Source organism: Nicotiana sylvestris, chromosome 8 (assembly GCF_000393655.2).
Source record: "Nicotiana sylvestris chromosome 8, ASM39365v2, whole genome shotgun sequence".
Classification (NCBI taxonomy): domain Eukaryota; kingdom Viridiplantae; phylum Streptophyta; class Magnoliopsida; order Solanales; family Solanaceae; genus Nicotiana; species Nicotiana sylvestris.
The window spans coordinates 224,327,535-224,337,938 of NC_091064.1; the positions used below are offsets into that span (position 1 = coordinate 224,327,535).

At 30.0% G+C, this 10,404-nt stretch overlaps 1 protein-coding gene across 1 annotated transcript; it reads left to right on the top strand.

The window, feature by feature from the left end:
- Positions 1 to 3,486: 3,486 nt before the first annotated feature.
- LOC104245315 (F-box protein At2g40925-like) lies at positions 3,487 to 4,887 on the top strand. The gene has a single exon (XM_009800907.2). It carries the CDS (start codon positions 3,568 to 3,570, stop codon positions 4,543 to 4,545), a length of 978 nt encoding a protein of 325 aa, XP_009799209.1. The 5' UTR covers positions 3,487 to 3,567; the 3' UTR covers positions 4,546 to 4,887.
- The last annotated feature ends 5,517 nt before the right edge of the window (positions 4,888 to 10,404 follow it).

The window sequence follows — 10,404 nt, forward strand, 5'->3', positions numbered from 1 at the left end:
ATGTGGAAGATCAGACTATGCTGCAACCACAGAGCATACTTAGACAGTACCTTGGCTCTGATACCAATTGTTGCGGAAGCCAAATGTATATAGTGTGAATAAGTCACAACTACTATACCAAAAATTATGACAGCCACCAAATAATAAATAAGACAATAAAGCAACAATAAAGGGAACACCAGAATTTACGAGGTTCGGCTAATTTTGCCTACTCCTCGGACACAACCAATATTTTATTTCACTCCAAAAATACAAGTGAAATAATACTAAAGAGAGAAGATACAAATGCCTTAAACAGATGAGAAGGCAAATGAGAGGTGTGTTTAAATCCTAAACATTAAGCCTTCTTTTATAGGGGGAAAATCCCCCCAACTTTTGTTTTCCCACCGATGTGGGACAAACATTTTGCCAATTTCAACAAATCTCCACCTTGGCAAAATTCCACATCTTCAATTTTCTCTCAATAACAAATTTTGGTTGTGTCTTCATCTTCAATCTTCAGTGTTCAACAATGTTGATCAAATCCAAACAATGTTGAAACTTGATCGCAGTCACCACCTTTGTCAGCATATCAGCAGGATTCTCCGTAGTATGAATTTTCTTCACTGTGACTCCACCTTCTTCTATGATTTCTCGTACGAAATGATACCGAACATCAATGTGCTTCGTCCTTGCATGATAAACTTGGTTCTTCGCTAATTGAATAGCACTTTGACTATCACAAAAAATTGTGATACCTTTTTGTTCAACACCAAGCTCCTTTAGCAATCCTTGAAGCCAAATTGCCTCTTTCACAGCATCTGTAATAGCCATGTATTCTGCCTCTGTTGTAGACAAAGCAACTGTTGACTGCAAAGTAGACTTCCAACTAACTGGTGCCTTTGCAAAAGTAAACACATAACCAGTAGTTGATCTTCGTTTGTCCATATCACCCGCAAAATCTGAGTCACAATATCCAACTACAGACTGATTGTCTTCCTGCTCAAAAACTAACCCGACATCTACAGTATTATGAATATACCGTAGAATCCACTTCACAGCTTGCCAATGCTCCTTCCCTGGATTGTGCATATATCTGCTAATAACTCCAACAGCTTGTGAAATGTCAGGCCTTGTGCAAACCATTGCATACATCAAGCTACCAACAACATTTTTGAAGATTTCTTGTTTGATTCAAAGTGGGTGCTGTTAAATATTGCTTATAGTACATTCTAGAAGTTCATACTGAGATTTGATAGCATTTGGAGCTGATTTGAGGTGATTGAGATCGAAATTTTCATTTGAAAATCGAAGAAGAACACAGTTATAGTATACCACTACGGTATACAATATGCTATAGGAGTATATAGCTATACTGCAACAATATACTATTATAGTATACAATATATTGTTATAGTATACTGTAATAATATGCAATATACTGTAACAATATGTTGTAATAGTATACAATATATTATAATAGTATACTTATTACCCGTAAATTCACTTGTCTTTTCCCTTTTAATTTGCTTTAAGCTTTTACCCAGCGTGAGAGGCAAATTGAAAATGCAAAAAAGATAAAAAAAAAAAAATATTACAGTATGTTATATAATGTAACGGTATACTCTTACAATTAGATCCTTTTAGAATTTTTTGAAATTTTTATTGACAACTGATATTATTTCAATAATTGAATTAAACTTTTTTTAACTCTTTGCGTACAATTATATACCCTGTTGGTATAACTATATACTATACTGGTATCAAATGTTAGTTAATATTTTTTTGGTTGTATTAGCGACAATTAATTGGTACACAATTTGATTTTTCTTTAGTGATAATATAAAAAAAAGAATTATAAAAAATAGTGAAAATAGTAAATGAAATTAGATTATGAAGAGAAAAAGAATATAAAAAAAAAGATAAATAAAATTAGAATAGGAAAAAAGAAAAAAATAAGAAGAAAACGAGAAAAAAGAAAAGGAGAAAAGAAAAAGAAAAGAAAAGAAGCATAAAAAAAAAAAAAATTGGAGAATAAAGAGAAAATTCCCCACAAAATCTACTATGGGTAGGAAATGTAATTAGTTTATGGGTAGAAAAATAAATAGGTAGATAAGGGTAAATAGTTTTATTTTTGTGGGTAACTGTGTCAAAACCCGTGCATAATTTATCATGATACCCATATTAATTGATGCATATTTTATTGGATTTGAGAAAATAATTTGAAATGAGTAATAAATATTTTGGGTATAACGGGAAATAGATATTTGTCTTCTCTTGATATACGTAAAGTGACAAGTAAAAATAAAAATCTATTTTTAGTATATATGCCAAATAAAAGTGAACGAAGGGAGTAGTGATTAAATTATTTATAAGGTAATGGGATAATTTCAGTCCTTGTCACTTGGGCTCCTCATTTTTCAATTTTATAGCCCATATTTCAATTTACAACCAACTAGCCCAAAAATAATAGGCTAAGATTCAACATCCAATTCTAATAGGTTCTCAAAATTACCATTTAATTTTTAAAAAGGATTGCTCAAGCTTTTAAGTTAACTTTCGGATTAGTAATTGTGACTCAAATATTAGTTCAACAAACCAAATCCATTTGGGTGGTGAAAATTAGATTTTTAACAAGCTTAAATATGTGGGTTTAAATTCCGAATTTGATTTTGTGAGAAATTTGGAGTGGGTGTTATTTAGACTTGTTAGAAATAGTATAAGGAGGTTGTATATAAAATTTGAAGTCATTTAATGGAGATTTGGACTGGTTTTGAATAGGAATTGCAACTGAAAATCGTGAAAGAAGTTCGTCTACAGACGTTTGTATAAAGGTGTATAATAGTGTATACGATGAGTTTATACACTCATATACACTATTATACAAGATTATACATAATTATACAAAAAACTGACTTCGTCTTCTTCCTTGCGTTTTTTCTGAAATTTAACTCAAATCTTGCTCAAATCTACTCCAAATCACTTCAAATTTAAACTTTGAACTCCTTTTGATATTTTCAATCAATTGGAACAACACCCAATCCAAACAACTAAGAATTACAAGAAATTCTATTTTTTAAAGCAAAGCTTTCAATGCCCTTTAATGGTGGACTTCTACTCTTCAATTTTTTTACATTACAACCATGTGCTATAGGGGGAGAAGCAGTAATGGCGGATGGCCCCTTGAAGCATATGTAAAAAAAAAGTGAGAAGAAGAGAGAGTGAAAATAATGGTTGTGAGAATACAGATTTAACTCCATAGTTTTTAGAAGCAATGGTTGTAAGAACACATATTTTGAATTTGCAAGAGCTAGTGTTTTCAAAATGTGTACAATATAGGTTAGGTGAGATAAAACTTAAAAACATGGGCCATATTTTGTTATGACGTGAAGTCACGTGTATTTTCTTGTAATTCTTTCTAAGGTAATCATAGTACTGTAGTAGTAATAATTATAGAAAATCATTGAAGTCTTAAAAACTGGGGAATGTATTAAAGAGGAAGTGACCCTAATTCTCTCAATCTTTTCTTCACAATTGAGTATAAGTATTTTTCACCATCATTTTTATCTCTGTGTTTTCTGTTCTAATATGGCCACCAGTGATAATGATGGTCGGCCTTTTCCTGAAGATCTAGCAATGGAGATTCTAATCAGGTTGCCGGTCGAGTCCTTGTTGCGATTCAAATGCGTCGGCAAGTACTGGTACAAAACAATTACGAGCCCTATCTTCATCAAAGAACACATGAATTGGAGCAGAAAGAACAAGCCCCCAAAAATCATGATTTATGATCATGTTGGATGCCCCTCAAAGGATGATTCTCCTCTTAATCCCAATCCCATCACTTTGATTTCGGTCTCAGATGGTGTTGGCGTACATGCAAATCCTGATTATCTTCAAGAATTCATAGGCATGACGCACTTTTTAGGTGCTGTGGATGGCTTGTTTTTATTGGAGCGAGTAATTGATGACAGCATATTCAACATCTTCTTAGCTTTGTGGAATCCTGCCACCAGGGAAGTGAGGTCCCTTCCTTTACCCGATTTCAATCTTCCACCATCTTTCAGGCAATGTCGACGTCAGTTTGGGTTCGGATTAGACCCCATGACTAATGACTACAAGGTTATTTGGTTTCGGATCTTCTGGGATAAAATCATAAATTTTATGGTCGATCAACCTTATGCAGCCGTCTATTCATGTGCTAAGGACTCATGGAGAATCCTTCAACCTGAAAATCAAGACATCTTCCTATTTAAACATTGTATAGAAACCCTTGGTACTGCTTATCTAAATGGAGCTTATTACTGGCTGCTGATCTGTGAAATATGTAACTGTAGCATTCTTTCCTTTGACTTTGGCAATGAGGTGTTTACAGAGATTGAAGGGCCAGATGCTCCGCGCCCTTTCACTCATTGGCATCTGAAACTGATATTGCTTGACGACTCCCTTGCCCTCTTTAGCGTAGCTGACTGGGACAGATTTGAACATGACATATGGGTAATGATCCAACCTGGGGTTTGGAATAAAATGATTACGTTTCAATCCTCTGCATATTTTCCATATGTTTAGTCTTGGAATCCTTACACGTTCATTTTCGTTAGCGATCGTTGTCGCCTGCTCTCCTATGATGTTACGACCCAGGAGACGAGGCGCCTTGGATTTCGTCATCCGGGCCTTAGGAGAAATGACTATAGTGGTTGTTCGGTTCGTTTTTACAAGGAGAGCTTAGTAACGATCAAACGAGGGAATGGAGAGTCGGATAGTAGCAGCTTACCAGACATATTGACTCCTTGATTGTGCTTTAGACATGAGCGGATGATATGTTAAACACTCATCGTCTTTTATATTTATAGAGAATAGACTATGTTTGAATTTTAGAACGCATACAATAAGTTCATGAAATCCCCTGCACCGTGCATCCTTTGCCCCTTTTTCACCTTCAAAGTTGAGACACTCATTACTTGGAATTACATCAATTCTCAAGCATTCACTTATTCTTTAACTGATTGCTATAACTGTATACACAAAGAATGTAATTGTTGTCTTTAGATCTTTGCCCCGCCTTGGCCTGATGATATTGCTATCATGAAAGGTTGAAATTGTATCAAAATTTGGACAAAGATTACGTGTTAGCTGAAATGTGTCATTATCCATGAATAGAACTATACTTTATGTAAAATAACAAAAAGAGTTATACTATTTACTTAGTAGCCTGAAGTTGCGTGAAATCTCAAATACTTGTTTACATGACATTTTACAGGGTGGTGAGAGAGGTGTGTGAACAAAGAAATATAAGGCCTGGACTGGTCCTTTATTTCCTCGTACCTAGGAAGCCCATTAGCTAGTCCTTGGTTTGCTACTGCTAATGTTGCTGTTGGATTCTTCTTCATTATGTATATTTTGACTCCAATATGTTACTGGTTAGATGTTTTCAAAGCCAAAACATTCCCTCTTTTCTCTTCTGGACTCTTCACTTCCTCTGGCCAAGTTTACAACATATCAAGTATCATTGACTCTAATTTTCATCTTGACATTGCTTCCTATGAGCAACAAGGATATCTTTATCTTTAGTACATTTTCGTTATTAATTACTTATGGAGTTGGCTTCGCTTCTGTCTGCGCTACTGTAATGCACGTCCTTTTATTTTACGGAAGGTACATTAATTAGTAGTAACAAATTAGTTATTAATTGGTAGATGTTACATGTGTTATGTGGAAAGTTATGTCATGAGGATTTTTCGATTTCAAGGAAATATGGGAGAAAAACAAATCAAGCTTCAAAGAGAAGAAAATGGACATACACACTAAACTAATGAGCAAGTACCTGAGTGGTGGTTTTGGTGCATTCTTGTGGCAAACATTACCCTCACTGTCTTTGCTTGTGAATATTACAATGGGCAACTTCAGTTACCTTGGTGGGGAGTTATTCTAGCTTGTGTCATTGCCATTTTCTTTACACTTCCTAGCGGAATCATCACTGCAATTACCAAAGTCAATTTCGTAAATATGTTATCTCTGGTTTCGCCTTATTCAGATGGAAACAAAATCTATATTATATTAAAAGAAGAGTAGTATGCATTGTGGTTAAGCCAAGTGGCAAGCTAAAATGAAGCCACTTAGCAATTTTAGGACAATATTAATAATTAAAAATTATAAATAGAAACATAATTAATGAAAGTAGTTTAATAAATCTTATATATAATCCAAATAGATCTTAGACAAATCCAATCTTTTATATTAGTTAGAAATATGGAGGTAAAAAATTAATTAAAAAACTAGAATAAAAAAAAAAAATGCATAAGTACCCCCCTGACCTATACTCGAAATCCCAACTACACACTTTTTCTTTGCGGGAATCCTATTACCCCCCTAAACTTATTTTAAATGTAATTATTTGCACCTTTAACGCTGACGTGGCAGAGTGTGTGTATTTCACTCTCCCAAAGGAGAGTGAGAAGAAGGAAAAAATGATTTTTCAGATTATTTTTTATCCTTTTCCTTTTTTTTTCTTTGTCTTTTTTCTTTTACTTTTTTTTTCGTTTCTTCTCTATTTTCGGCGGATATTCATTCACCGGCGACTTTGTCTAACCGTTTTTCTTCCATTTTTTCTTTTCATACAAAAATTAAACTCTCAAAAAGATCTATTCATAAGCAAAGCAAAATACACTCAGATTTGGGGGAAAAAATTCATCATCAGAAAACCTTCCCACGCCGGAAAAAAAAATGATGTATTGAAATTTTAGCTGGAAAAAGTTTTCTCGGCTTACATTCGTTTTTATTTCTTTTGCTCTTCCTCCCACACATAAATTACACTTTCAATATATATATATATATATATATATATATAATAAAACACACTTAGATCGGGATAAAAATCTATCGCCGGAAAAAATGGTGTTTGTGAAATTTCGACGACCACCATTTTATGTCGCCGGTGACCAGAACAAAAAGAAAGAGAATGAAATAACAAAATAAAAATGAGAATAATAAGAAATAAGAAAAAAGGATAAGAAAAAGAAGAAAGAATAAAAAAAGTACTAAAAATACATGTGGGAGTGCGTGTAGCTCACCACTTGTCAAGAGTTTGGTTGTCAGCATTAAGGGTGCAAATAATTATATTTAAAATAAGTTTAGGGGGGTAATAGGATTCTCGCAAAGAAAAAGTGTGTAGTTGGGAATTCGGGTATAGGTTAGGGGGGTACTTATGCATTTTCCCTAAAAAAAATAAAAAAATATAGAAAGACATAAATTGAGATAAGCTATGACTATTTGTACTTTGGAGCTATAAAATAAAACTAAAATTTACTTATGATATTAAAAATTTATTGAGTGTAAAAATTAAATAAATTCAAGCAGCAAATTAAGATCTTACATAAAGTATACAAATTATTTATAAGGTAAAAAAAATTAAATAATCAAGAAAAAATAATTTAATAACAAACTCATATTAATATTGATAAATCATGCAAACGAATATTTTATACATAAATACTACTGGCAACATTTAGATATAATGTGTTCAAATAATTAAGAAAATATTTTTCTATGATTAATATTTGAATTGAGTGCAGATAATTTAAATTTGAAAGCATAACATACTTTTTTAAAATGCGGTCCAAATTAGAAAATAGAATGATAAAAATTATTTGAATTTGAGATGAGAAAGTTTTAAAATTTTTATCAATATTATATTAGAATGAATGTGGTAGAAATAGATATTAAATTCAAACAAGCTAATAAAAATTCACATGAAAATGTAATAATATTAGTTATTGAATAATATAATATTAAAAATAAATAATAAATAGAAAAAAAAATTAAAATTCAGATTTTTTATCATAGAGAGAAGGGTAAAACTTATTTAAATTTGAGATGAGAAGTTTTTTTATATTACGATAAGAAAAGTCATAATATGGATAAGTCCACATAACTCAAGTCTAATAGATAAAATCAAAAACTAAAATATTGAATAATAAAAATAAATTAGAGAAAATGTGAGGAAATTTGTAAATCATAAGTTTAGAAAATAAAATAAATGTAAATATACAATACTTAAAAATATTATCAAAACTTAATTTTTTTTAAATTTTCGAGAAATATTTTTAAAACAAAACAAATATTTATTTTATGATTACAAAAATTTATATATATTTATCTATATTATATAATGAATAGTAGTGATAATGATATTAAATAAAGTTACAAATTAACGAAAAGCCACATAAAACGTAATAAAACTATATATTAGATTAAAAAATAGCAAAATTATATTAAATTATTAAAAATTTACTATTAGAAAGAAAGGGAAAGACTATTTGAATTTGACATTAAAAAGTTCTTAAAACTGTGTTGAGAATGCTCAAACTATGGAGAATACCACGAAATTGAAGTCTTATTTATGAAAAATAAAAAAACAAATACATATTTAAAAATACATAATATAGGTACTAATGAAAATTAGAAATTAAATTTGAATCTTAAAACTAAAAAAGAAAAAACATTACGTAAAGAAATAAAATGACAGTGAATACTACAATATTTAGATATAATGTGTTCAAACAATTAAGAAAATATTTTCCTATGATTAATATCTGAATTGAGTGCAGTTAGTTTAAGTTTGAAAGCATAGCATAATATTTTGAAAATGCGGTCCAATTTACAACATAAAATTATAAAAATTATTTAAATTAAGATGAGATTTTTTTTTATTTCATAATTTTTTTATTTTTGAAAATGTCATGTAAAGAAATAAAACAGTAAAAATATTACTACAATATTTAGATATAATGTGGTCAAACAATTAAGAAATATTTTTCTATGATTAAATTAAAATTCTAAAAATATAAATTAATTTCTAATATAGGTAATTTTACTAATGATAATTAAAAATTAAATTTGTATCTTAAAGCTAAAAAGAAAAGAAAATTTAACTGCATCTAATACAAAAATAATTATAAGAGAACTCAATATATTTGGAACGTAATAATCAAATAACTTATGTATTAATATTTTAGACTAATTCAAAGTTATAATTTAAAATAAAATATGATATTATTTTGGTTATAGGTAAAATATTAATATAAAAACTATTTAAAATATAGTAGGGAAGAGATGTATAAAAAAATAAAGGTAGTGTGATTTATACTTTAAATTAATTGAAAAATAAATAAATTAAATAATTAAATTATATTTAAAAATCTTACTATTAAATTTAAATGATTAAAAAATTCCGAATAAGAGGATACAAGCATAACAATATACCAAATTTTAAGAATAAAATATTTATATTTATTAAAGACAATTAAAAAGATAATAAGCAAGATATTAATTAAATTATTAATCTAATAAAAAATTATATGACAGTATAATAACATTAAATAATAAATAATACAATAACTATAAGAAAAGAACAAAAATAAAAAAGAATTTGCATAAAATGATGTGATGAATAAGACATATTTGACTTTCAGTCAAAAACAAAGTGATAATAAGAATTTTCTTAAAATAATATGATATAATGTGCTCAAACAACACAGATCACAACATGACATATTTAGTATTTTTTAATATTGACAATGAAACGAAATACAAGTAATAAAATTAAGGGATTAGGTTGCTACAAATAAAATAAAAGTTGTCTACTACGAGATTTGAATAATAATTTCATATCTTGCTTCAAAATTAATATCTAATGTTATATAATTTTTATATGAAAGGTTTATATTTTAAGGTTATTTGCACATAATTCAAACAACATAGATTACAATTTGATATAATTTGTGTGCGCGGGTACTAAAACTAGCAATGAATAGTATGGCATTAATTAGAACCAAATATTACAAAATGAGATTATTTTTTTAAAAATAAATATACTGAAATAAGCAAAGGAATTAATTAAAGGCGCCATAAATAGAATGGTAAATAAATGCAGAATTCAATGGTAGTAATAGAGTAATTAGATTACCTAAAATTAAGGTAATCAGATACTGGCAGCAGTAATTATAGTAAAAAATTGAAGTCTAAAGAATTGGGGAATGTATTAAAGAAGAAGTGCCCAGCAATTCACTCAATCAATTCATTCTACTGATTTTGCCTTTCTTCATCGGTTTCTTTTCTTCACGAATAAGCATTATCTCTCTGTTTTCTGTCCTAATATGGCCACCCATGATAATGATGGTTGGCCTTTCCCTGAAGATGTAGCAATGGAGATTCTAACCAGGTTGCCGGTCAAATCCTTGTTGCGATTCAAATGCGTCGGCAAATACTGGTACGAAACAATCACAAGCCCTATCTTCATCAAAGAACACAACAACAACAACAACAACAACAACGACCCAGTATAATCCCACAAGTGGGGTCTGGGGAGGGTAATATGTACGCAGACCTTACCCCTACCCCGAAGGGTAGAGAGGTTGTTTCCAGGAGACC

Excerpts from the sequence above, each read along its gene's own strand:
- LOC104245315 (XM_009800907.2), top strand. The coding sequence starts at position 3,568 with ATGGCCACCAGTGATAATGATGGTCGGCCTTTTCCTGAAGATCTAGCA.